The sequence below is a fragment of the Gekko japonicus genome, unplaced genomic scaffold, assembly GCF_001447785.1.
Source record: "Gekko japonicus isolate JY-2015 unplaced genomic scaffold, Gekko_japonicus_V1.1 scaffold1501, whole genome shotgun sequence".
In the NCBI taxonomy this organism is placed as follows: Eukaryota; Metazoa; Chordata; class Lepidosauria; order Squamata; family Gekkonidae; genus Gekko; species Gekko japonicus.
Window position 1 is genome coordinate 90,105 of NW_015164716.1, and position 27,783 is coordinate 117,887.

Genomic DNA, 27,783 nt, shown 5'->3' on the forward strand with positions numbered 1-27,783 from the left:
TCACCTTTGTACTACACCAGGCCAGAGGAATGTTTGGGATCCCCTGATACAGACACTCCATTCTTTCTCCTATTGTGTAGTAATGTGGTCTATACTTCAAAGTGAGAGGTGCTGACATACAGTATTTAACTAGCTATTAACGCTCGATTATGAAGTATTTACAAAACCCTAGCAATACAGATGGGCTAATTCCTTGCACAAGCCGGTGCCCCTAGTCTAAATTACCCTGGGAAGTTAGATACTAGCAATCATGCACAATAGTTTCCGTATAGGTAGCAAACTGTACTCTAGAGGGTTAAGCCAGGTCTAGAACCGTGGCTGTTGGCTGAAGCACTGATTCTTGCTCATCTCTGTATCCACACAAGTATTTTCTTTTTTTGGGGGGAGGGGGGGACAATGCATAGCCAGCCACGGACTCGCTCACCTCTACATCAAAGAGGGTTGACCCATAGCCCGGCCACTCCTTAACCAAGCTCATGTACTTGGACATTGCTTGCGCTTGGTTCATTCCCTGGATCTTTTTCCACTTATCGATCACGCTCGTCCTGACAGCAGAGACCTCCTCTTTGACCCACATCTCCAGCATTTGATCCTCTTCCATTTTCTGCTTGCCGACGGAGCTGCTGCGGAAACTCCTCCTCAGGGTCCCATCCAGGAAGGTGGCCCGCTTCCTCTCCAGCCGCTCTGCGGGGGTAAACGTTTTGGTGGACTGGATGATGCGTGACTTCAGCCTCTGCAGTGGGTAGACGTCTTCGATTTCTGGCACTGTGATACCGGACGATGCGTGATCGCCTTGCAGGTACTGGAGGCGCAGGGCAGCAAGGATCTGGAGGGTTTCTTCGGGAGCTGGGTAATGCCCTCGAATCACCGCTTCGTGAGCCTAACAGGGAGAAAAGCAGGACGGGATTTCACATTCTGAATTCTGGTCCTCCCAAAAGAGCAAACCACAGCCCCCCCTCCTCCGCCACCTATCGAGAAAGACGTTTGAATCAGCTTTTTTCTAGCTACTCTTTTCCCGCTGTTTTCAGCCACAAGAGGGCAGCTTGTCAGCCTTCTTCCAAGGAACCTGCTTCCACTTAAACATTCTGGCATAATTGCAGAGAACACGCCTGCCTGTCTTCAGTTGCAGTACAAAGTTACTCCCCCCCCCCATCGGTGAGCAGAAATCAAATCCCCAAGGAACTTCTTAGTGTTCCTCTTTGAGTTTTACAGGGTGGCAAGGCCGTTGATAAAGTTGTCTGGATAGTGCTGCTAAGCAAGAAGCAATCACCAAGGAACGGAAGGGCTCACTGATGTGGCTATGAGGACCCGTAATTCTTATTATCTTATTAATACTCACAAGACCATATCTTGCTCTTCCCATTTCACACCGTGTCTTCCCCAAGGCCAGCTAGTTAAGTCAACAGCTACCCTTAACCTCCCAAGCTCAAGTCCGTTAGATTCTACCAAACTGGTTTGCATGCGACCAATTTTTGTATAATGCCAAAATGAGAGAGGAAATAGTCAGGAGGACACTAAACGAAACAGCCGAGTCCAATTATTTCATGTTATATTAAATGGAGGCTCAAGAGGTTGGCATTTGCCTCTTCAGATGGGCATTCTATCTGGCTGTCTCAGCTGTTATGTATGCACAATTGTTGTTGTTGTTCAGTCGCACAGTCGAGACCGACTCTTTGCGACCCCATGGACCAGATCCCACCAGGCCTTCCGCTGTCCTCTGAAGTTGGCTCAATTTCACGTTCTTTGCATCTATGACACTGTCTAACCATCTCATCATTTGCCGTCCCCGTCTTCTTTGACCTTCAATCTTTCCCAGCATCAGGGTCTTCTCCAGTGAGTGCTCCCTTCTCATTGGGTGGGCAAAGTATTTGAGCTTCAGTTTCATTATCTGGCCTTCCAGGGAACAGTCAGGGTTGATTTCTTTTAGGATTGACTGATTTGATCTTCTTGCAGTCCAAGGGACTTTACCGTTACCACGTTTATATTGCTGAACTGCCATTTGCTTATTATGCTTGTGGGGGATTTAAAACTATGGATTTTAAATTTAGCCCAACAGATGACAATGTCCGTGGCTGCAAAACCATTGCAATAGTTGCCTTTGGATTAAAGGATAAATGGATGACAGTGCTGGGACGTTACAGAACCTCAGTAAAATAGATGGGAGCGCAAAGGCCAGGGCGTTTTCGGTGGCGGCACCTACCTGGTGGAACGAGCTCCTGGCGGAGATCCGGGCCCTGCGGGACCTTCTGCAGTTCCGCAGGGCCTGCAAGATGGAGCTCTTCCGCCAGGCTTTTGAGTAGGAGCCACCGCCGCCACTATTCCACCATTGTGATATGATCTTATCATCTACCCTATTACTGGGAGGGGGGGTAGATGTCGTCCGGCAGAGATGGGAAACATCACTCCTGGCGCTCACGCCATTAATAACGCTGGCCGCCAATATGGGTTACCGCACATCTTGGGGAGTTTCAGAGAACTGTAGAGCACCATTTTATTCTGTATGGAATTATATTTTATTGTATTTTATATTTTAATCCGGCATGGCCGCCTGTTAGCCGCCCTGAGCCGCTTGGGTAGGGCGGGATATAAATTCCAAAATAAATAAATAAATAATCTCGGTGGGGCCATGCATCTTGATTCTGAAGGCCCTGTTTTCTACTTTGCCACAAACAGTGGCATCCATACTTTTTTCACCTGAGGCAGCCATCTCACCTTACTTCAAGGTGGGACTGAATTTAAATGCAGGTGAACTTTGCTAAAAGTTAGGTAAATAGGTAAGATAAAAAGGTAAAATAGGCACTACTCATGCACAACTTCTCAGCAATCAGGCCGGTGGCCCCTCCAGCCCAACCCTCTGTGTCACACAGTGGCCAAAGCCCAGGGGCCATCCGGAGGCCCACCTGTGGGGCCAGAACTCCACTGGCCCCCCCTTGCACCAAGAGGACAGATCACCACTGCCCCAGACAGAGTGTCCCAATTACGTTTCACTGTTTCATTTGAGCAGCATATGTAATTCCTTTTGAAATCCCCTTAATCTCTTATTTTTCCCCCCATCGACATGCAACAGTGAAGCCTTACCTGCTCAAACATGAATGCGAATTCCACACTGTCTTTCGGCACATGCTCCGTGTCTAGGAAGCAGTAGAGCTTGAAATAAAACTTCCACACTGTGTTGCCTCCTTCTGAAGCAGCAGCTAGCCTGGGGGAAACGCAGGCACAGACCAGGTTGGAGTGGAAAGGAAAACGCGCTCACATGACATTTTAGACCACGAACGGGCTCAGGGCGGCTGTCACAAGGAACAAGTCCACATAGACATCGAGACGGGTCATGTTCCCTCTAAGCTAAGTTAGTGTGAGCTAGCTCACAGTTTTTGAGCCTCCAGCTCACACATTTTTGTCTTAGCTCAGGAAGGATGGGGCTCCAGAGCAAACTAATTTATGCAGCAGCCAAATCGCTGGCTCACAACTTGAATGCCAGCAGCTCACCAAGTAGAATTTTTGCTCACAAGACTCCACAGCTTAGAGGGAACGTTGGTCACCATTGTAAGTAAGTCTGCAGCAGCAGCAGAAAAGAGCCAGAGTCCAGGAGCCCCTTCAAGACTCACAGGTGGTGGTGGTGGGGAGCTTTTGTGTGACTCAGGAAGGCTCCTCCTCCCCCGCCACAAATCCTGTGAGTCTTGAAGGGGCTTCTGGACTCTGGCTCTTTTGTACAAATCCACACAGGAATTACTCAACAAGCTATTCAGCCGGGGAAGCCACTGCCAGAGGACACAGCAATGGCTTTTGAAGGGTCCCAGGCAGGCCCGCCATCACTCCTGGTCTCCTGGTCACAGTGACCACAGGGAACCTCCACAGTCCGAGGACGCGTGCCTCTGTTCGTTGGCCCTCCAGGGCGATGGGTTGGCCACTGCGGGAAACAGGATGCTGGACAGGAGAGTCAGATCCAGCAGGGCTGTTTTATTCTTACCCCTTGGAGCCGTACAGCCCAAGGCAACCTGGACCACCTCTCTCACAGGGACCCAGTGTTCTGTGTGCTGGACCACAACCAATGGTGCATGCTTTGGCACGCTTGATTGCTCTTTCTTTCCCTTTATGATCAATGGCACCAAAACCTAGATCGGGGTCTGCAGGGGGAATGGGGAGAAGGGAAATTCTAGAAGCCTTTCCCAAAAGGTCTGCCAAATTTGCTGTGACCGGTTTGCCCCAATGTCAGCAGCAACGTTGGGAGGGAAGAGCAGAGGAGCTTCAGAGCAGCCCCACCAGACTTCTGGAGTTGCCCCAGGAGCTCCGCCTGCACTCCTGGAGAGACTGTCAGCAACTCCGAGGTTGATGTCCCAGTGGTGGGAAGCCTTAAAAGAACAGAACAGGCTTTAAGCCGGAGGTGCAGCCCAAATGGGGAGGTTTCCTGATGGTGGGAGCCAGGGCTTTTTTTGCAGAAAAAGCCCAGCAGGAACTCATTAGCATAACAGGCCACACCCTTGACAGTGCAGCTCATTAGCATATTAGGCCACCCCCCCATGCCTTCCCTTGGACAAGCCGGCCTTTGGACAGGTCAGGGAAGACACAGGGAGGCATTTAAATGCCTCCCCGATCCTTCCAGCAGCACCCCTGGCCCGCCTGCCTCGGAGTTGCCAGGGGTGTCTCTCTCCAGGCCTTCCCTCTGTAGCCATGCATGTGCAGAGGTTTTGGCTGTAGTGGGCGTAGCCAACTCTGAAGCCAGCCGGAACTCCGTTCCTGTGCGTTCCGGCCCAGAAATAGCCCTGGTGGGAGTACATGAGAGAAGGAAATGTTAGGACAGCGGAACACGAGAAGCACACTAACGGGTGATGTAACCAGTGCCGGGCGTACAAGCACTTCATTAATTTTTTTTTTGGGGGGGTGGGAGGCTATTGATTCAAGAAAAGGATATTCAGGATGCTGCTCTGAAAGATTTTAATTGCTTGCTAATTAGCAGAGGCAAACTCACTTTTCAAACTTGGCCAAGACGTCAGCCACCACGGTTCTGCTTTCAATGGCCTTCTCCGTAGTTCCGTTGTACTCAAACAAGGCAAACATATTTCTGCTGTCTTCCATGGCCAGGCCTCGGATTAACTTTTCAATGACCTATCAGGGCGACGTGACGAGACCGAAATGAGACACGAGAAAGCCGGTGAGATTTTAGAAGGTAACAACTTCAGTTAAGAGAAAACGAAGGCGAGAGAGGAATCAGAAATCTAAAAGGGCAGCAGACCCAATTCCTTTTCTTTTTAACTCTCTCAACAGTAGACATTTCAAATTTGCCCTTTCTTGACAAAGAGTGCTCAGATTTAATATTTTACATTTTGCAATTAGTCAGGCGCAAGGCAAGCTGCTGCCAGTTACATAAATCAGTGGAGATTTGCCTTTTCTTCTGTTGAATTTCCTAGGACTAGAACTGCTCCAAAGGTACCAATAAGGAGAGTAGCAACACAGGACAAAGAGCAGGGTGGAATGACTGTTACACAGCTAGACTGCAGGCCTGCTTTGTTATGGCCAATGGCTAATACAATAAACTTGATGATGATGACTGCAGGCCTCTCATCGTAATGTTCTGCAGTCTCTGTTTGGCCCTGTGGCAGGACCTGCCGGTCCACCCAAGATCCTTTCAGGAGCCTCCCTTGATCTCAGACCACCAACACACACCATAGGCAATATTCTCAAAAGTGGCATGATCCTGACTCTGCAGCTATATATTGGTTCTAGGACCCTGTGGTGCACATTGAGGAGGAATGCTCAGTTTTCAAGATGCCAAAACTGCCATGACAGAAATATTTCTGTTCCACGCAGGCACATAGCAACTGCCGCTGCTTTTGACTTCTGCCTTCTCATTAATCTCCTCTGTGGTGAATGTTTATGCTATAGTATTGCTATCGTCGTCAAGGTGCCATGAAGAAGAAGAAGAAGAAGAAGAAGAAGAGAAGAGATTGGATTTATACCCCGCCCGTCACTTGGAGTCTCAGAGCGGTTTACAAACTCCTTTCCCTTCCCCTCCCCACAACAGACACCCTGTGAGGTGGGTGGGGCTGAGAGAGCTCTGACACAAACTGCTCTTTTTCAAGGACAGCTGTGCCAGAGCTTGTGACTGACCCAAGGTCACATCAGCAGGTGCAAGTGGAGGAGTGGGGAATCAAACCCGGTTCTCCCAGATTAGAGTCCGCACACTTAACCACGACACCAAACTGGCTCTCCAGTTTGAGAGCCTTCACATTACATGTGAATGTAGCAGAGTCACATGACCGCCCCTCAGGAAGTCTTTTGGAACAATTCATCTCCACACAATGTTCCCTCTAAGCTGTGGAGCCTTGTGAGCACAAATTCTACCTTGCGAGCTACTGGCACGAAAGTTGTGAGTGAGCAATTTGGCTACTGCATGAATCAGTTTGCTCTGGAGCCCCATCCTTCCTGAGCCGAGACAAACACGTGTGAGCCGGAGGCTAAAAAACTGTGAGCTAGCTCACACTAGCTCAGCTTAGAGGGAACACTGGTTACAGGGTACTGGCTACAGGCCTGCGACGTCCACGTGCGCCTAGCCGAAGCACTCCACGTCTTGCCGTGACAAGATCTGTGCTCCTCTGATGCTTCTCACCTCGCCAGCCGTCGTGTGGGAGTTGATGGTGATCTTACAGGATCCTCCGCCATGACAGTAGACAGTCGAAGTCATCTCCTGCCTGTGGATCAGGGCTTCGATTTCATCCCTGGATGGCACGGATTCTCTGCTCTTGGTCTTTTTAAGGGACTCATAAATGAAGAGGGAATATTTTTCCATTTCAGTGCCTGGAAACTGGTCATGGATCCTGTGAGGACAAACACAAGAGTCTCAGTTTCCTTTCGCCCCCCCCCCCCAAAAAAAAATATCTGGCAGTTTGAAGACAGCTGAAAAGCAATATTTAGAATCCCGCCTATACGTGGCATTATCAACAAGGCTCAGAGGTCGTCTGCACTGTTCTCCCATTCCCAGAGTTCTTTCCTCGGCCTTTGTTGAACTTTTTGCCAGAACCCTGAAGATACGATAAGAGAGAGCTCAACATGAACAACGGAGCCAACGTAAGGATGTGCCTTGATGGCTTTTCTCCCCAAAGGAAAGCTCCGGCCAGCCACAGCCGATGGGGGGGTCACATGCAGTTCACGGGTCCCCACGTGTAATGATTCCTTGTTTTTTTGTGTGTGTGTCTCTTTAAAAGTTTGGTTGCATGGCTGTGTGGTTGAGAGAGGCAAGTGTGGTATGATTGGTGGTTGACATAGAGGGGGAGGGGTTTTGGAAGTGAATCTGGTTGGATGAGTATGTGAGTCAGTCAGGAGTTTCAGTTACAAGTTGACAGTTGATGTAGACAAGGAGTTCTGTGTGGAAGCAGTTAGAAGCTGACAGTTGAAGTTGTTCAGTGAAAAAGAGAAAGAGAGCTGAAAGCTGAGTGTATAGGGAAAAGTAAAGTAAAGTAAAGTTTAAGTGAAGAAAAGTTAAAGGAAAGTCTGAGTGTCATAACAAACTGGAGTGAAACAGTGAACATATAGGGCATTGAGATAAAAAGTGTTACAAAGTTACATGAAAAGATCCCTGTCAGTGAGGGACAAGATTGTGTGTGATACCAAAGCAATTGTTCATCATTTACACATTACTAGTTACAGTGTACCACCCGCTTATCTAGTAGTTATTTCAATAAATCCTATTTTATCCAAGTTTATACCTGCTCTGAATGAAATACTTCCCAGGACCACATAGTTCCTCGTAAGCCTTAAACTCAGTCTACCAAACTAGTTAGAGTAAAAGTAAAAGCATAAAGGTTTGGAAATCCTTAAAATTTCCTGGTGGCAGCAGAATCTACCCAGTTAAACAAAATATAGAGAACTTTTAAAGTGAAACTAGTCCTCCCCAATAAGGAGGACGTCACACCACGGGAAAGCGTTTCTGCTCCTTCTGACTTCTCTGGCCGTGGTCAGACGTGCCTTTAGATCTGACTCGGCTGCGAATGCCTGCAGATCTAAAGGGCATGATCAGGCGGCAACATCCGGGAAAGGTCCCGCAGCCGTTGACACCCCGTGCTGCCCCGCCATGGAAGCGGAGTTAAAAGACACCAGAGGTAGTCTGCTCCTAATGCTTGCCGACGAGCCATGGATGGACTTTCCCCTGTCTGATCGCTCAAGCACGCACTCTAGCCATCGGGTATGGTCTGCTCAGTCCATCCCGACTTTGTGCCCTTTTCCCCCTCCGCTTAGCAGTATGTGCATAACCGCATACAACATGGGGAACCCTCCATGCGGAGGAGCGATTCCTCGTTTATGCACGTGGGAAACAAAAGTCAAAACCCCCGCAAGCACTCGGCTGAACATGCTGTCCAATTACACAGTGACAGTCTCCGCCCACAGCTACAAAGGATGCGTGCTCGTGCAATGCCGTGTCAATTCCCCCTGGGGGAAATAGGCTCGCTTCCCCTCCGCACCAAGTGGCATGTCTGACCACAGCCTCTGTCATGCAAAATCTCACCTATTCGTACCTGGTGGTTCTTCACAGATCATATGAATGCCCATTATCAATATCCTATGTATAATATAAGCCAAATATAAACCTGGTTTGATTTCAGTATTAGATATAATCAACAGACGCAGAGTATCTCTCTCTTAAAATAGACGTTTCAGGTCTGGGTGTGGGAGGCTGGGTGAATGGGGAGTCTCCTTCTCCCTGGTTTTACCTCCCTCTTTCAATCCCTCTCCCCGTTCCACTGCCAAAAACAAGCTCCTGGGAAACGGTGTTGGGAGGAGGCACAAATGCACAGCCTCCCTTTCCCAGTCTAGCCTGGCAAAAGGGATGCCAGGAACCAGCTGCTGGATCGCAAGGGGCTTGCAGAAGCTTATTTTTCTCCCTCAAAGAAGACAAAAATAGTGGGAGACAGCCATACGGGTTAGGGTTTAGGGTTAGGGATCATGCTGAAGCTCTGCTTACCTTTTCAGGTGAAACTTCAGGTACCTGAGGATGCCACGGCTGGGCAGAAACATGCAGCTCATGCAGGTGAGGATCTGCCAGCTGTACAGATTGCCGGCACTCCCCGGACTGGGCACTTTGGTCGTCTGTTTGATGAGCTGGCAATAAAGCTCATCTCGTAGGGGCCTTAAATCATGCCCCGTCTGAAGAATGCCCTGAATAATAGGAATAGGATCCGACACGGACTCCAGCTGTTGCAGAGAATTAAATATCTTGATGGCTTCATCCTGCAGTGTTGTGTAGCCTTTGTCTTTCAGCACTAGAGGATGGAAACACAGCAGAGAATCCTATGATTCCTCAACATGCCACATTTTATGGTGTTTCACGGCAGGCAAACATTTGGAGCGTAACATCCAGACAGCACGGACACCCGCGCTACAAAATGGATACGACATAAACTATTTTTGCTCACTGAGACATGCAATTAAATTTTGCAAAATCCTATGTTATTATTAACTTTCCCTCTTATTTGTTTTTCCTTCTTTTTTGAGAGTCGGTAATTTTCTCAAAGGTTGGGAAAAGAGGCTATGACAATTTGCAATGGGGCCTTGTGGGTTCCTGCATGCAGCTCTTTACGATTATTTGTCTGACTCCTGGAAGTCTCAGGGTTTGCAACTGTGTGTCAAATTCCTCTGGAGGAAATAGACTTGCTTCCCCTCCGCTTCTACTGGCGTGTGTAACCGCAGACTTAGTTAGTTGGACTTCCCAATCCTAGATGGTGGGTGGAGTACGTAGGAAGAGACAGACACACGGAAAGCAAGTTGGAACTGTTTTAAGATGAACAGCAGGGCTATTTTTGGGCAGGAACGCACAGGAACGGAGTTCCGGCTGGCTCCCAAGTTGGCCACGCCCAGCAGGAACTCATTAGCATAATAGGCCACACCCAACATAAGAAAGTCATTAGGATTGGCTACATTAGGAGTGTGTGGCCTAACATGCAAAGGAGTTCCTGCTACAAAAAAAGGCCCTGGGTTTTGGTAATAAACAAGTTACACAGAATAACAAGCAAAAGGTGGGTGTGGCTGGATAACCACACTTCTGGTAACATGGGGGTGCGGCCTAATGTGCTAATGAGTTCCTGCTGTTGGGTGTGGCCTATTATGTTAATGAGTTCCTGCTGGGCTTTTTCTACAAAAAGAGCCCTGCTGAACAGTAATATCGCCTAGCCACTATTTAACTACAGCAGTGTTCTATATTGTATAAGGGACTGACTTGATCATTGAATTAGTCAAACTATTTTATCTTCATGAAACGGTCTGTGCTTATGCGTGTGGTTTCGAACATTGAGGAGAACGAGCTTCCACAGCTTAAGGTCTCACCGTTCAAATTGATGTCCCCATATGGAAGTGGCAACAGCGGGGAATGCAGTGGATGTTGGGTGTAACGAAGGATAGGGTTCCTCTTATAGATCTGCTCAACGACTTCAGAGTTCAGGCAGTTCTCCTGTGCAAATATGAAGAAAGCAGAGTGAGGAATCACCCACTAAGGAATCCTTGGGAAAGGCAGCCGTAAAGTAAGTAATTTAAAACACAGAACCTAGAGAAAAGGGAAGGAGGTTTGCCAGAAATAAAATATTTGTGTTCAAATTTTGCTCTGCAATACTTCAAAGGAAATCCCCACACACAGCAAACTTCATTCACGAAGAAGTCACAAAATCCATTTTTAGAAAAGGAGGTCTCGTCAAGATGCAGGGCTTGCAGAGACACTTCAGAGGCAGCGTGGCGTCCTGGTCCTAGCAGAATGGTTCAGACCCCCAACTCTGCCACGGAAACTTGCTGGGTGGCCCTGGGCCAGTCCAGCCTCACCTACCTTGCAGGGATGTCGCAAGGGAAAAAAACCCCAGGTATAAATGAAGAAAATAAACTTCAAAAACAGGTCGAAGAGGGGGAGACACACCGTTGATGGTGTTGTTGATATTTCAGTATTTAATATGATATTCACAGAAGGTAACTCTGCAGGCTGAGAAGCTCTTAGCACGTCCACTCCTACAACACCAAACCAACAACACGACGGGGCCGCTTCTCCTTTCCTGCTCTTCAGCTCTACTTTCCCCTCCGACTCTCTTTCCTCTCCTCCGTCTCTCTCCAGTGGTCATTTTGCAGCACTCACCGCTCTCCTCCCCTGGATTCTGGCTCTGCCCCCCACGCCCCCGAATGCCTCCGTCACTCACTATGCGGAACACCACGCCCTGAAACCGGGGGCTATTACAATGGTGACACCATCCCTTCTCCTCACAACAAAGCGGGACGGCAGCGAGGCCTTCTTCTGTTTCACGGGTAGACTGCTGACTGATGTGACCGGCCTGATTCCCAAAAACAACCAGAGCTGCATGGATGTTTCTCTCAGAGGGCTCTGCCACCCAGAAATATCAGAGGGGTGGAATGCTGTGGGGAGAGCGGGATCGTGGGTCTCAATCTGCCTTATTTCCGGGCTTAAACCTGTGTTTTTAAGAGGGAATGACACCTCCAGGAAAAGAAAGAACTGGGATTTTATTAGTACATCAGCCCTGACAAGGAGTTTCTCCCTTTTGGTTTGGTGTCGTGGTTAAGGGCGTGGACTCTAATCTGGGAGAACCGGGTTTGATTCCCCCACTCCTCCACTTGCACCTGCTGGTGTGACCTTGGGTCAGTCACAAGCTCTGGCACAGCTGTCCTTGAAAAAAGAGCAGTTTCTGTCAAGAGTTCTCTCAGCCCCACCCACCTCACAGGGTGTCTGTTGTGGGGAGGGGAAGGGGAAGGAGTTTGTAAGACGCTCTGAGACTCCTTTGGGGAGTGAAGGGCGGGGGATAAATCCAATCTCTTCTTCTTCTTCTTTTACCTCACAGGGTGTCTGTTGTGAGGAGGGGAAGGGAAGGGAGTTTGTAAGCCGCTCTGAGACTCCTTTGGGGAGTGAAGGGCGGGGGATAAATCCAATCTCTTCTTCTTCTTGGAGTTTGTAAGCCGCTCTGAGACTCCTTTGGGGAGTGAAGGGCGGGGGATAAATCCAATCTCTTCTTCTTCTTTTACCTCACAGGGTGTCTGTTGTGAGGAGGGGAAGGGAAGGGAGTTTGTAAGCCGCTCTGAGACTCCTTTGGGGAGTGAAGGGCGGGGGATAAATCCAATCTCTTCTTCTTCTTTTACCTCACAGGGTGTCTGTTGTGAGGAGGGGAAGGGAAGGGAGTTTGTAAGCCGCTCTGAGACTCCTTTGGGGAGTGAAGGGCGGGGGATAAATCCAATCTCTTCTTCTTCTTTTACCTCACAGGGTGTCTGTTGTGAGGAGGGGAAGGGAAGGGAGTTTGTAAGCCGCTCTGAGACTCCTTTGGGGAGTGAAGGGCCATGGGGTATAAATCCAATCTCTTCTTCTTCTTCTTTATGAAGAAAGATTCAGGTGGGTTGCCCTGTTGGTCTGAAGCAACAAGACAAAGTTTGAGGCCAGTGGGGGCACCTTGAAGACCAATCAAGCTTAATTCTGGGGAACACATTTAGGTGCATGTATCTGGTGAAGTGTGTGTGCACGCAAAAGCTTACACCTAAAATTAAATCACAAAAAGAAGAACATACCCCATGTAGCTTAGCTCAACCTACATTAATCCTGCCTAGAATGAAGCAGTAGCTTTTCTTTAAGCACCGTAAAGCACAAAGCCGCACAGAGCAGGGCCAGAAGACAAGAGAAAAACCTGTGTAATTCATTTATTTATTCAATTTCTACCCCTCCCTCCCGCTGAAGCGGCTCAGGGCGGCTTACAAGCAATTTAAAACCAACATTCGGTTAAAACCAACAATTACAAAATATAAAATACAGTTCCATAAAATCCCAGCTAATACACCCTATGATAAAGTGCTAGTGCGACACCACCGGCGTAATCGGTTCTTACTGGAACGCCTGGCGAAACAGTTCCGTTTTAACGGCTCTACGGAACTGCTGGAGGTCCCGTAGAGTTCTGATCTCACGAGGGAGCTCATTCCACAGCGTTGGCGCTGTTCTACCAGTCCTCCAGGAAACAGTCAGGGAGCATATTCAAGAACTAGGCCCCCGAAGATGACTTGGTAGGAAAAGGCCTCACCCCCAAAGGGCCTTGACCCCCCCACCCCCCCTGGGGGGCTGTTAATGTGGGCATGGGTATGACCGGTGTGTTCCTGGTAGCTCTGCCTTTATTTATTTATTTAGCCTATTTTCCCCGGAACAAAAAGGACTCAAAGTGGCTTACGAATGTCGAAGGTGCAGAGAACCTGAGATGAGTATGATAACTTAATTCCAATACATCAAAACATGTCTTGCTTCCAACCCTAATACTACAAAGTTCAAAATGGGAGGGGGGGGGAATGGAAACAAATACTACACCAGCAGGAAACCACCTATAGGGAAATTAAACATGGAAAAGGTGACAATCTGCAGGTCAAAGGAACAACGCGGCCTCTCTCCTCCCCAGTCCCCAGGTCTTTATATCGAACAACACCCTGATTTCCTTGGAGGAAGGCTGGGACACAAATGGGCATCATTGTGACTGTGTTTGTTAGTTATCCGAGGGAAATCCGTGCATCGCTCACTCTGGCCCCCTCTCCTTCCTCCAGTGAGTCCAGGGCGGGTTTGCAGGATGCAATCATGTTGGGACATCGGGGGGGGGGGGGAAAGAGCCCCACTGCTCCAGCAACAGGAACTGGGCCTCAGAGACCGCCGCTCACTTTGAGAACATGTAGCCGTTTCTTTACTGAGGGTAAAGCAGAAGGCCGGCTGCCTCCCAAGTTTGAAATCTGTCGCGAATGTAGCCTTACCTTGATGTCTTGAATAAGCTGCTGCGTCGGCGTGTCGATGGGTGCCTTTGTATCCGTCACGTTCTGAATGGCACTTGACCAGCGAGTGGCTTCGTTGAGCAACTTGGTATAAAGGCGGTAACAGTGCTTGCGCCCGTAGACAGTAACGTTCCAGTAACCTAAGGCAGACCAAACAACCTCTTGTGAATCCAAACTTACACTGACAAGGGACGGATACCTGGCAAAACTGAACCAGTCAACTACATCGAAGAACTCTGGTTGATTCAAAGGAGGAACCAGGTAGGTCCTGAACTACAGACATCCATCCTCCCACGGAAATGCTTAGCATGCAGGTCTCCTGTAGTAACCAACTCTCCTGTTTCATCTCCCCATTGTGCAGTTCAAAACAGCGAAAAGACCAGAGTTCTATGCAAATTAAAAGTCATCTAGTCAACATCTAAGGAGGTGTAGTTGATTATACAAACATCGGGATGTTAAAAATGCATAACTGATTTCTTGTGTTTTGCGCCAATGAGAACCTGAAATGGGTTTCCATCAGATCTGAAATTCCAGGAGTATTATAAAGACCATGAATGCTATTAGTGATCACCAAGAAGTGTGCCCAAGAACATAAGAACATAAGAGACGCCAATGTTGGATCAGGCCAAAGGCCCATCCAGTCCAACACTCTGTGTCACACAGTGGCCTGTGTCAGTTACCTGTCTCTTTAAAGGTCTTCTCATCTGGGGGCACGACCGAGCAGAGGCTGTTTAACACCAGAGTGCCCAATTTGAGGGCATTCTTCTCTGAGCTCTTGTAATAATCCAAAGAATTGTGTGTCAGGACAAACCACCGCTTCTTGAGCTTCAGTGAAGTCATCTTGGGAGTGTTCTTAACCTCCTTGTGCAGCCATCCTGGTGGGGGGTAGGGGCGGGGAAGGAAAGGGTATTGCCTGAATTAAAGATCTTCTTAGAAAGCAAAGAACTCATCTCAACTTTCGATAGTTATGAATTTCTTCAGCTTAAGTCAGCAACTGGTATTTCTAGCAGTATCATAACCATTAAAGCAAGATCTATTCGTTTTCTGAGATTGGAAAAACTAACTGATCAATGAAGAGGAAGTCAGTACAAGACACTGCAAGAGCCAAATAATCTACACGTCAACAGAAACCATTCCAAACATTCCAAGTGATCCATTGTCTGAAGCCAAGCCCTGCGCTACAGTCACATCTGTTCAGAGCCCCCCGACAGAGATTCTCACCCTGAAATTACAACACCCTCACGATGCAGTAAGGAAAGAGATCAGCAAAGCCAGAAGGATGCCAAGGGACAACCTGCTACGAGATAGGCCCAAATGAGAAAACAGCAGAACACCACTGGTGGCCACATAGAGCTCTCTGCTCAAACCGACTCAGCGCATCAGTGATCTGCGACTTACGCTGGGCGACGATACTCCCCTCTCGCAGGCATCGGGAGGCAAACCTTTTCTTGTCCACAGACCAGCCCCCCTAACCTTAAAACAACTTCTCACCCACAGCAATACCCTTCCGAACGTGGACACCGACTCTGGGACCAGGGCCTGCAACAAACTGAAAATGCCAGCTCCGACCCCATAGCCACTCTGACAACACAACATCCAGCCATCCAGTCCCAGGTCCATTAACTTCTTCGTCTCCCAGCGTTACACCTGACATCAGTGCCCTTCTGCTCCCTACACTGGAGAAACAGGTCAGTCCCCATACAAAAAGAATATTCGAACACAAATAGGAGATCAAAAACCTCACAGCACTCAAAAGCCAGTGGGAGAACGTTTTAATCTTCCAGGACAATCCGTTGCTGACTGAAGCCTGGCAACCCTCCGAGAAGCTTCAAGGGGAGATTGCAACATCGCACGGCTTAGAGGGGACACCAGTGGACACCAGTGTTCCCCCTAAGCCGTGGAGTATTGTGAGCAAAAATCCTACTTTGCGAGCTACTAGCATCAAAGTTGTGAGCGAACGATGTGGCCACTGCATCGATTAGTTTGCTCTGGAGCCCTCCTTCCTGAGCTAGGACAAAAATGTGTGAGCCGGAGGCTAAAAAACTGAGCTATCTCACACTAACTCAGCTTAGAGGGAACACCAGTGGACACCCCCCTTCCCTTGTGGTCTACAGTATTGATTTCTAGACAAGAAGTACAGCTAGGGTGAGATTTACAAGCTGTGAAAGGAGTCGATATTTGTCCTCTGTCTATACTTTGCAAATAATTTTTTTTAGAAGCCGGAATCGATCAGGACTCCCACACTCTACTGGAAGCGTTCCTTTTGCACGGGATCCTTACCCCTCACGATGAACTCTTGTCCCTCGACTCGGGTGTCCCCCTTCGATCTCTGCAGCAGAGTGATCCAGTGATGCATCTCCTCGGGTGTCTCCGCGTTGCAGTGAAGAACACGGTTAGCGGTGATTATCACAAAGGAATTGGGTCTACATGGGGAGGGAAAAGGAGAAGGGGAAAAAAAATGTTTTGGAAACACAGAGGTTGTTTGGGACCGAAACAAGGTGAGCCACTTATTCCACTTCCCGTCCGGACAAGGGCTTCCCCCTTGTTTGCACTGCACACGCAGATGGAGCTTGAGTCACTCCCGTCACCATTTTATCTCAACTGACTTGTGTTTTTGCTTGATTCTTGGCGCTCCACCACCGGGCACAATCTCATCACTCAGTCACTTAGAACCAAACTCCATAAACATCAGACCATGGAAACCTGTTCCCAGGACTGCTGCTTCTCCTTCTTTTGCGCAGCCGAGATCCTGAGGCAGGGCACTGAGTTTATTACATTCAGGGCTCTTTTTGTAGAAAAAGCCCAGCAGGAACTCATTAGCATAATAGGCCACACCCAACAGCAGAAACCCATTAGCATATTGGGCCCCACCTCTGACAGCACAGCTCATTAGGCCGCACCCACATGTTACCAGAAGTGTGCTCATCCAGCTACACCCACCTTTTGCTTGTTATTCTGTTTACCTCGTTTGTTGTCAAAACCCAGGGCCTTTTTTTGTAGTGGGAACTCCTTTGCATGTTAGGCCACACACCCCTAATGTAGCCAATCCTAATGAGTTTCTGCTGTTGGGCATGGCCTATTATGCTAATGAGTTCCTGCTGGGCGTGGCCAACTTGGAAGCCAGCCGGAACTCCGTTCCTGTGCGTTCCTGCCCCAAAATAGCCCTGGTTACATTCATGACGAGGGCCAGAGAAGAGGCCCCCTGAACGGGCCGTGACCCACAAATCTCACACCTGGCTCTGTGTTGGTGTGGAGATTCCCCGCAAAGCAGGCCAACCCACCTGGCAAATGACATACAGCTTTTAAAACCCAGGCCTCAGGGGGGGGAGTGCTTCCTTGAAAACTGGAGGGATGGTTCAAATAGGCATCTACACAGCTTGAGGACAATACAGTGAAGCCGGTGCCAGGCGGCAGTTGGAGGGTCAGACTAGAATCGGGAGGCCCAGGCCTGAATCCCCGCTTCGCCCTGGAACCCCCCTGGGGGACCCTGGGCCAGCCACACACTCTCAGCCTGACCCGCCTCACAAGCATCGTGGTGGCAGCGTCGCCATAAAAAAATAAGACGATATGACTATGGTAACGATACAAAAATAAAACCCACAACGCCTGTCCCACCATCAATACATACTATTATAGGACAGTATTTTATAAATTTGTGAGGAATTAGCACAGAATTCCTGTCTTACTTTACTTTAATTACAGTCCATGACCAGAATACAAACAAGTAGGAAGAAGAAAAATAAATGACCATCATCTGATAAAATATAAAATTAAGGTATGCAAATATAAAAGTGTATAAAAGTAAATTAAAACTAGTGCTAATACAAATACAGTCGTTTCTAACACGGAATTTCTAACATAGAATACTATCAGCTACTATCTTCCACATTCAGTTGGGAAATATATAGAGAACACAGTCTAATTGCTTGGGAGCAGAATTTAGCAACTTTCCGGGTGATCCCTATGCTCACATTAGAGAGAAGTATGTTAACGATCCCGGAGTCGGAGGTGTCAGGACAGAGCTCAGGTAACGGGGAGATGAGGGCAGTAGGAATTTCATTGTTGAAAGGACAGCGTAGAAGGGCCTGTGCCACTGACTCCATCTCACCACTGTTGCAAGGGCAAAATCTCTCAGTCCGGGCAATCTTGTTACATCTGCTCTCAATAACTGAAGATGGCAAAGCTGAAAATCTAGGAAGGGTGAAAGCTCTTTTTCGATTGACATTTTCAAGATTGTAAAGGTAGGAGGCCGGAATGGGAAGGAAACGTTTATGAGGGGCAACGATAAAATTAGATGTTTTTGAAATGTCAGACTGATGCTCAATGTCTTCCACGCTCTGTCTCAGGAATTCCCGTCAGAAATGGCACCACCATGTAGACCTTGAGAGCAGTGTTCCCTCTAAGCTGAGTTAGTGTGAGCTAGCTCACAGTTTTTTAGCCTCCAGCTCACACATTTTTGTCTTAGCTCAGGAAGGATGGGGCTCCAGGGCAAGCTAATTTATGCAGGAGCCAGATTGCTCGCTCAGAACTCTAATGCCAGTAGCCCACAAAATAGAATTTTTGCTCACGGGACACCACAGTGTACAGGGAACATTGCTTGAGAGGCACATGGGGACAGTCAGGGAGAGGAAACATCTGCCGAGGAGAATCCAGTCAGGAGGTAGTGGCTCTGAGGATAAACTGGGGGAGAGCGTGGTAAGCCATGAAAGTGCCTGATACTGAATCCGACCCCTGGGTCCATCAAAGTCAGCACTCTCCAGGGTCTCAGGCAGAGGTCTTCCGCCTCACCTACTTCCTGGTCCTTTTAACTGGAGATGCTGGGGATTGAACCTGGGACCTTCTGCATGCCAAGCAGAGGCTCTACCCCTGAGCCACAGCCCCTACCATTTTTGGGTCTTCCATTGGAGAGAAAAGCTGGTTATAAATTAAGTCAATTAAAAAAATAAATGAAGCCATTATCTGCACAGATGTATGGGCATAGATACATCTCACCTTAAGTGCAATGGCCTTGAAGCATGATGCGTGAATTGGTTCACATGTTCTGGTCGTCAGGTGAAGAGACATCAAATAGTGTATGTACGAACAAACCCATTTTTATATTTGTTTAGAACCAGGTTTGTATAAAGGCAAAACCTAAGTCCTCAAACTATTTACTATGGAGCAACGCTTCTGAAAGGTGGAACTGATGGTTTCGGAACCGCAGCTGAAGCAGTTTCTGCTTCTTCCACTGTCCCCAGTGAAGATGAACTAAACGTCATTAGAGCACGTCAGAAAAACTGAAGACTGTTCTAGCTTCCTTTCCCCCTTCCGTTTCTTGAATTGGATGGCCTCAGTAAATACGGAAAGTTGCCAAAACATGTCCTAACAAGACCTGTAACAAAAGTTACACTATCTACCAGCAGCATTTGAACATACCGATCCGGATTGTCCGATGCACAGACAGAATCAATCATCCCTACATCCAGTGTGCCCTAAAAGAAGAAGAAGAAGAAGGCACCAACAATGAACAGTGCGTTTGCTGGCACATGGGATACAACCATGGGATACAACCACAGGAGAAACAAACACTGGGCACCATCCTCCCCTACATATGGAAATGAGCCATGTTTGTTTCACTGGCTACACAGCCAGGAGGAGACATGGCTAAAGGAACAGAATCTCTCGATAGCAGCTGGTTTGCTTTTTCAAGAGGTTTGATGCTCTCTTTTTGTAGAAAAAGCCCAGCAGGAACTCATTAGCATAATAGGCCACACCCAACAGCAGAAACTCATTAGCATATTAGGCCACACCCCTGACAGCACAGCTCATTAGCATATTAGGCCACAACCCCATGTTACCAGAAGTGTGGTCATCCAGCCACACCCACCTTTTGCTCCTTATTCTGTTTACCTTGTTTGTTGTCAAAACCCAGGGCCTTTTTTGTAACAGGAACTCCTTTGCATGTTAGGCCACACACCCCTAATGTAGCCAATCCTAATGAGTTTCTGCTGTTGGGTGTGGCCTATTATGCTAATGAGTTCCTGCTGGGCGTGGCCAACTTAGGAGCCAGCCGGAACTCCATTCCTGTGCGTTCCTGCCCAAAAATAATCCTGATGCTCTTTCTCAAGAACAGCTCCCAGTTCACCTTTTAGAGGTTACTTGGGGGACAAATGTGAGTCTCTACAGGCCTGTGCTGGGTCCCAGCTATTTGGGAGAAAGGTAGGCGTATAAGTGAATATATACTGCAAAATTGCAACTGCGGTCGCATTATAAAGTCCCCAGTGTAACATCCTTGAGTTGTGCAAAGTGAGACGTGCCAAAGGTGGAGAACTTATCGTATGGGGGGTGGGGGGGGCGGCTTGGGGGAAAGAAAGTAGAAATGTCTTAAATGCAAGTAAAGGTAAAGGTTTCCCTTGCTTGAAAGCCAGTCTCTAGGGACGTGGTACTCGTCTCCACTTGGGCCACGGCAGCCCCCATAAATACAAACACCCACAGAAACGACAAAACAGAAACTGGCTCAAGTCGGGCTGCCACCGGGGGGGATCTGGGGAGGAGTGGGCAGGCAGGGAAGCGCAAAAGCCAGATGTGGAGCCGTGACGCGCACGCAGCAGCACTCTCGGGTTCACCGGTGTGGCCTCCCCCATTTTCTCCCACTTGAATCCTTTGCTGTGCCAGTGCGGAAGACGGGTGGGGTGGGGTAATTGCTGGGAGGACTCCTGCTATAGTGGCAGACCTGCCCCTGCCCTCCCTCGACAACCCCCCAAAGTGGGACTCCTCTCCCCTGGAAAAACGGAGGGCCGAGACTCACTCAAACTCTTCCTCAAACGCAACATGTGCTTCCTAAAATGCACACTTCTTCTCCGTCCTTCCTTACCACTGCATTCTGGGGATTTGCCTGCTCATCGTGCATCTCTCGAATTTCTTGTTCGGTGGAGGCATGAACTTGACTCAGAACGCTGAACCACTGGCTGCGGGGACAGGAAGGGGCGGGAAGAGGAAGACCAGCATGAAAAAAGCCCACACCGAGGGGGGGGGGGAATGCAGAACTAGATTTAAATTCTTTCAGAAGGACAGTCGCATCCCTGTCCTGCAGCACAAACGAAAAGGCATTCCCCCCCCCCCGCTTTTAAAGGAAAAGGTTCCCTTGCTCGAAAGCCAGTCGAATCCGACTCTAGGGTTGCGGTGCTCATCTCCGTTTCCAAGCCAAAAAGCTAGCGCTGTCCGAAGACGTTTCCGTGGTCATGTGGCCGGCATGACTAAGCGCCAAGGCGCTTTTAATGAGCGCCTAAAACAAACAACTGCCCGTAAACATAAAATACAGATGGAACTGATTTCAGAATTTCAATCCACTAACTTTCACCCTGTGAATCATACGTTATCATGATGGTTGACATGTTTATGGTGGTAACAAGATGGACCTTCTTAAATCACAGTTCAACAGACAAACATAATCTTTCCATTGAAATATACTTTGTGCTTTTTCACATGATCAGCAAATCTAAGAATGTGTACACTTATGGTGTGGACGTGTTTCTACAGGAACATCAGATTTTTTCAGCTACTCAGTCCCTTCGGAACAATCCCTGGTTGTTTCCCTCTTCAAGTCAACATTATCAGGGAATGATGATTAAAGACACACACGCCCCCCCCCCCCCATACAGAGACAGAAATTCATAACCTAATATTGTATAATCTGAGTTATTTTTCCCCTAGTGCTGAACACTTAACACTGAATTTCATCTGCAGCCAGTCTGAAATTTTTGAGAACCTGCTATTATTTTACTAACATTCTATACTTGATACAACTTCAAACAGTTTACTGCTTGCAACAACACCCTTCACCATTTTGTCACTAGATATGGGGAGCGGCATAGTAACCAGCTCTAGTTTTTATTCCCTGGTCACGTCTACATTCAGTAACTCTGTGTTAGGCTTGCCAAGTCCCCCCGGGGGGCAAGGAAACCCCCGCCCCAGAGGCCTGTTCCCCGCCGCCGCCGGATCAGGCCCCGGGGGGAATTCCATCCCGACGTGCACGTCACCAGGAAGTGACGCGACCATGCCGGGCACACTGGGGGCGGGGCCCCGGGCATCCGAGGGAAAACTCTATGGTTTTCGCTCGGATGGTCGTGGCCTCGCCCCCAGCGTGCCCGGTGTGGTTGCGTCACTTCCTGGTGGCGTGGATGCGGCGCACGCACTCCTGGATCAACCCGGGAGTCCCCCGCTTCAGGACAAGGTACAACTTGGCAACCCTACTCTGTGTGGTGGGGTTAGGTGAAGAGACAGCAACGTGTGAGTTTTCTCAGGGGTGGTGGAAAGGGCCACCGACCACATCTGACTTATGGCAACCCTGCAGGGGGGTTTCAAGGCAAAAGTAGGTGGTTTGCCTTTGTCGGCCGCTGAGTCATGACCCTGGACTTCCTTGGGGGTCTCCCACCCAAATACTAACCATGGCTGACTCTGCTTTGCTTCTGAGTTCTGAAGAGATCGAGTTAACCTGGCCCAGGCTAACCCCGTCTCTTCAGAACTCAGAAGCTAAGCAGAGTCAGCCATGGTTAGTGTTTAGATGGGAGACTCCCAAGGAGACGTTGGTCAATGCAAAATTTTCTCTATACCAAAATATATTTAATTTTTAGGAGAATCAGTTTATTTGAGGCATGTTTGGCTTTTGATTCACAAAGCAATTATGATCCAAGTCAAATCAGTTAAACATTAAACCCACTCACCCCATTCCTGTTTAGAGCACTTTATGTAATCCTTGGGCAAAGATATAAATAGATGATGACTAACTACTCAGACAGCTTTCCCAACTTTAGAGGAGGCAAACAAAGCTGTATTTTGGCTCTTTTCTGTCCAATAGTCATGTGTTATTAGGGACATCCAAAAAGCCTTGAATATTTCAGGACAAGCAAAAAGTAGCCTTTCTTCACATAACTCACAATTAATTTATGCAGGTCATTGCAACAAACAGTACTCATGGTCAATGTTCCCTCTAAGCTGTGGAGTCTTGTGAGCAAAATTTCTGCTTTGTGAGCTACTGGCATTAAAGTTGTGAGCGAGCCATTTGGTTTCTGCGTAAAGTAGTTTGTTCTGGAGCCCTCCTTCCTGAGCTAAGACAAAAATGCATGAGCTGGAGGCTAAAAAACTGCGAGCTAGCTCACACTAACTCAGCTTAGAGGGAACACTGCTCATGGTAAACAAACACCTAAATGGCTTACTTAAAAGATCATACAAATGTAAGCATGTCATAAGAACACAAAGAAAGTCTGCTGGATCAGACCAGTGGTCCATGTAGTCCAGCATCCTGTCTCACAGCAGCCAACCAGTTCCTCTGGAGGGCCAGCAACAGGGCAGAGAGGCCGAGGCCTTCCCCTGAGAAGAACCTCAGAAGAGCCCTGCTGGATCAGACCAGTGGTCCATCTAGTCCAGCCTCCTGTCTCATTCAGTGGCCAACCAGTTCCTCTGGAGGGCCAGCAACAGGGCAGAGAGGCCGAGGCCTTCCCCTGAGAAGAACCTCAGAAGAGCCCTGCTGGATCAGACCAGTGGTCCATCTAGTCCAGCCTCCTGTCTCATTCAGTGGCCAACCAGTTCCTCTGGAGGGCCAGCAACAGGGCAGAGAGGCCGAGGCCTTCCCCTGAGAAGAACCTCAGAAGAGCCCTGCTGGATCAGACCAGTGGTCCATCTAGTCCAGCCTCCTGTCTCATTCAGTGGCCAACCAGTTCCTCTGGAGGGCCAGCAACAGGGCAGAGAGGCCGAGGCCTTCCCCTGAGAAGAACCTCAGAAGAGCCCTGCTGGATCAGACCAGTGGTCCATCTAGTCCAGCCTCCTGTCTCATTCAGTGGCCAACCAGTTCCTCTGGAGGGCCAGCAACAGGGCAGAGAGGCCGAGGCCTTCCCCTGAGAAGAACCTCAGAAGAGCCCTGCTGGATCAGACCAGTGGTCCATCTAGTCCAGCCTCCTGTCTCATTCAGTGGCCAACCAGTTCCTCTGGAGGGCCAGCAACAGGGCAGAGAGGCCGAGGCCTTCCCCTGAGAAGAACCTCAGAAGAGCCCTGCTGGATCAGACCAGTGGTCCATCTAGTCCAGCCTCCTGTCTCATTCAGTGGCCAACCAGTTCCTCTGGAGGGCCAGCAATAGGGCAGAGAGGTCGAGGCCTTCCATCTGCAGTGCCACTTCTGCCACAGAGCTGGATGTAAACTGGCTGAGGGAACGGGTTAGTCAAAATGGTTGCAACTGCAAAAAGGAGAGCTTTAGCGTTGAGGACAGCGCAGAGTCAGCAAGAAAGCACGCAAAAAAAGGTATGCGTTTGCAGAGACCTCATGAGGACGGATGGATCTCTTTGTGTGACCCTGCCCGCTCCCGTGTATCGCCCTGTCCTTCTTCAACCGTGCCTGCATGGCTGCTGTGGCTGAACCTGAGAGGCTGGTATGTCCGTGGTGCCGGAACCATAAGGCAGTCCTGTGCCAGCGTTGGGGCTCCCACATCCTAGGGGCGCCAGGTCTGGGTTGGAAATACTTGGGGACTTTGGGGGTGGATCCGGGAGAGGGCGGGGTTTGGGGAGGGGCCTCAGCAGGGTATAATGCCGCAGAGTCCCCCCTCCAAAGCAGCCATTTTCTCCAGGGGAGCTGATCTCTGTGAGCTGGAGACTGGGCGTAAAAGCAGGAGATCCCCAGGCCCCACCTGGAGGCTGGCAACCCTGCCACATCCTTCTGCCTGGGATAGCCACCTTCGTCCGTAGAGAGGCAGAGAGCGCAAAGGCCCCCTCCCGGGATGAAGAAGGGGCTTCTCTGTCTGTGAGATTTCTAGAACTGGGGCAGGCCGTTCCACTCGCTGGTTGCCCCAGGCTCCCAGGGGCAGGGAAGGACCAGAGAGGTGGCCGGGAGGGGAGGGCAAATTTGGGAGGGGGCACTGCCCCCAGGGCCCCACCTTGGTGTCACGGGCTGGGCTTGGGCTGAGAGGCAGGAGTCAAGTCCGGTCCGAGGCCGTTGCCAGGAGAGTCCGAGCGAGAGCCGAATCGGGAGTCCGAAAGAGGGGGCGTCCGAAGCAGGGGCCAGGGAGCCAGGAGTCCGAGCCAGAGTGGGGGTCCGAGGACAGGAGCCGAGGGTGGGTGGCAGGCACGCACGCACGGAGGCGACGCGTTGCTTCCACGAGAGCCCAGTCCCGAGTGGGAGCTGTATAGGCCTCTGGCCGGCCTTCCCGTGGTGGCGGTGCCGCTCCTGCTAGTATTCAGGACTCGGTGCTCGCCCTCCCTGCCAGTGTGCATCTCGGCGGCGGGTGGCTAAGTCTCTGTGGAGCCGCTCCCTCAGTCGAACCCCCCCACGGAGGTGAGTTGCACCTGTGCCTCTTTGGCTGCTGCAGGGCCAGGTGTGGGGTTTTCAGGCTCAGGCGCTGGCAAGCTATCGGCTTGTGAGGAGTCAGAGGGGCCGGCTTCTGGCTACACTGGCGCCTCTGGCTGCAATGCCAACTCGGGTGGAGACTCAGCGCCATCGCTGCCGCTCATCAGAGCTAAGAGTCCACTCATATTTGCCCCTCCCAGATTAATACAACAGAGATGGTTGCAACATGGGTGAATCATCATTATTATTACTGTGTTGTTCTAATAATTATTGGCCATACTGTTCTGTCAAGGAGCTCTGTTTGCTGTTCTATCAAAGAGCTCCGGGCTGGTGCACACAAGGTTATCCAATAATAATCATGTGGAGTATATCCAGGTGGGTAGCTATGCTGGTCTGAAGGAGTAGAACAAAGTTGGAGTCCAGTGGGGCACCTCTAAGACCAAGAAGAAGAAGTGTGCATGCACAGGAAAGATTCTACTCAGAATAAAACTCTGATGGACTTAAAGGTGCCGCTGGACTCAAACTTCGTTCATGTGAAGTAAATTAAACTGGAAGATAACGACTTGCCCAAGGACCACATGGTTCCGCCACAAAGAAGATGAAAACATCACACCTGGAAGTCAGGAGGATGGAGAAGACAGAGAGAGGTTCAGTCATCCTGTTTTGCTGAAAGATTCAAGAATCTGGGAGAGGGCAGAGGTCATTTCGGGGGGGGGAACGTGGGGGAACGCAGTTCCCCCGGGTGAGGTGCAGGGGGCGGGGCACATGATGAAGCCCTGCCCCCTGCTTCTGGCCGCCCCGCTTCCAGCCCTCATTCAGCCAGGAGGAGGCAGGAGAAGAGGGAGGGTAAGTTGCTTCCTCCCCGCCTCTCCCCACCCCTGCCTGCCTGGGGCCAGGGAGGGCCTTGGCGGGGCTTCCTCGCACTTCCGCCGGCCTTGCAGGTCCACCACTGGGCCCCTGATGTCAGGGGTGTGTGGCATATGCTAATGAGTTATGCTAATGAGTTCCCCTAGCTCTTTTTCTACGAAATGACCCCTGGGAGAGGGGCAAAGAAAAATCCCCAAGGGGCAGGAGTGACGGCTGGGCCTGGGGGGGTCACCAGCTCTCAGCTGCCGGCCAGCAGTTCTTTTCCTTAAGAAACCAAAAACGAGCGAGGCAGCCCGTCTGTCGCTCTCATGTGGGCACTGCGGGACAACTTGGCTCTAAGGTCAGCAGATACACATCAGAGTAGACAGTCAGGCCCTTGGTTCCCCAAAGGAAATGACCAGTAGCAGATTCAACATTCAAGCCACAAAGCTGAACAATTCTACTGTCTAATTTCTACCAACCAGACCTCTTGAATTCAGTACGTTTAGAAAACATATATCTACCATAATAAATCTAGGTCAGTTAGGAGGGCAAAGTGCTTCATGGAAAGATAAATAAGGAAAATGACGAGAGGTTAACCAGAAGCATAGCTGTTTTGTATACTAAACGTATTTTGAAATGCCTGCACTTGTCTTTGTGCTTCGGGAAAAAAAAAGGAGGTGAATGTGACACGACACAAAACAAAACTATGAAGAGTATTACTGGTGCTTCAAAGAACTATTTTTGGAGAAGCGAGAGGGGAAAACCACAATCTGAATTGTATATGTCTAAATATTGCCCAGTGCAATTAAAGCAAGCTGAAAAACTGGGAACTTACCAAAGAGAATCAGAGCTATTTTTATTATAAAGGGGAAGAGGAGACAACTAACACTGTCGTTGCCTCATAGGTGACTGCAGTTCATGAAAAAAAAGTTTTTAATAGTATGAATAAAGATTTCACTTCCCACCCTCACTGTAAGTGAAGTATCGATATTTTCTCCCCCTAAGTACTGCTCTGAAAGACCTCGGACAAATCTGAAGGCTTTAGGACCTCTTTGGCAAGTGCGTGGGGAGCATTCAGCATGACACATTTTGGGTATCTCTTTTAATTTGAACTACAAGATGTACAAGATGGAGCTGCGGTGGCTCAAGTGGTTAAGACGCTGAACTGCAGGCTGCGGAAGGTCGGTAGTTCAGCAGTTCGAGACCCGAGTGCGCCGCATGACGGAGTGAGCGCCCATCTCTAGTTCCAGCTCCTGCCAACCTAGCAGTTCGAAAGCAAGAAATTGCAAGTAGATAAATAGGTCCCACTTCGGTGGGAAGGTAACAGCGTTCCGTGTGCCTTGGTGTTTAGTCATGCCGGCCACATGACCACGGAAACGTCTTCGGACAGCGCTGGCTCTTTGGCTTTGAAACGGAGATGAGCACCGCAACCCTAGAGTCGGATTCGACTGGCTTTCGAGCAAGGGAATCTTTACCTTTTACAAGATGTACACACTATGCACCTGCCCCGGTTTTCCTTCGGGCTGCACTCGACTGATTTAGGGCATTGGCCGCCCTGACTGGAGCTTCTAAATGGAGACTTTTTAAGTGTTTCTGTAGTTGTTGTTTCATTCTTCATTGTGTTTTTTTAATAACTGTTTTCTTTATCTTGTAAGCTTGTCTTGAGTTCCGCAGGAGAGAAAGGCCATTAATACATGCTTTAAATAAATAAGACAACATTTCAGCTCCTGCTTTTAAAAAAAGCGTGTGGGCAGAACTTCAATTGTTGGTCGGTTTATTTACCTGTTACATTTTTTTACCCCGTCATTCCTCCAAGGACAGGAGAGGGTGACCCACAGGATCCCTCCCCCCTTCTCTGTTCTA

General features: G+C 49.3%; 1 protein-coding gene across 1 annotated transcript in view; it reads right to left on the reverse strand.

The window, feature by feature from the left end:
• MYO10 (myosin X) overlaps positions 1–27,783 on the reverse strand; it is a 179,969-nt gene that overhangs the window by 6,500 nt on the left and 145,686 nt on the right. Inside the window, 11 exon segments of the mRNA XM_015409567.1 lie at positions 425–880; positions 3,079–3,199; positions 4,967–5,103; positions 6,605–6,812; positions 8,954–9,251; positions 10,312–10,435; positions 13,744–13,901; positions 14,442–14,636; positions 16,042–16,184; positions 19,177–19,232; positions 20,615–20,708. Of these exon segments, the coding sequence (XP_015265053.1) occupies positions 425–880; positions 3,079–3,199; positions 4,967–5,103; positions 6,605–6,812; positions 8,954–9,251; positions 10,312–10,435; positions 13,744–13,901; positions 14,442–14,636; positions 16,042–16,184; positions 19,177–19,232; positions 20,615–20,708 (1,990 nt within the window).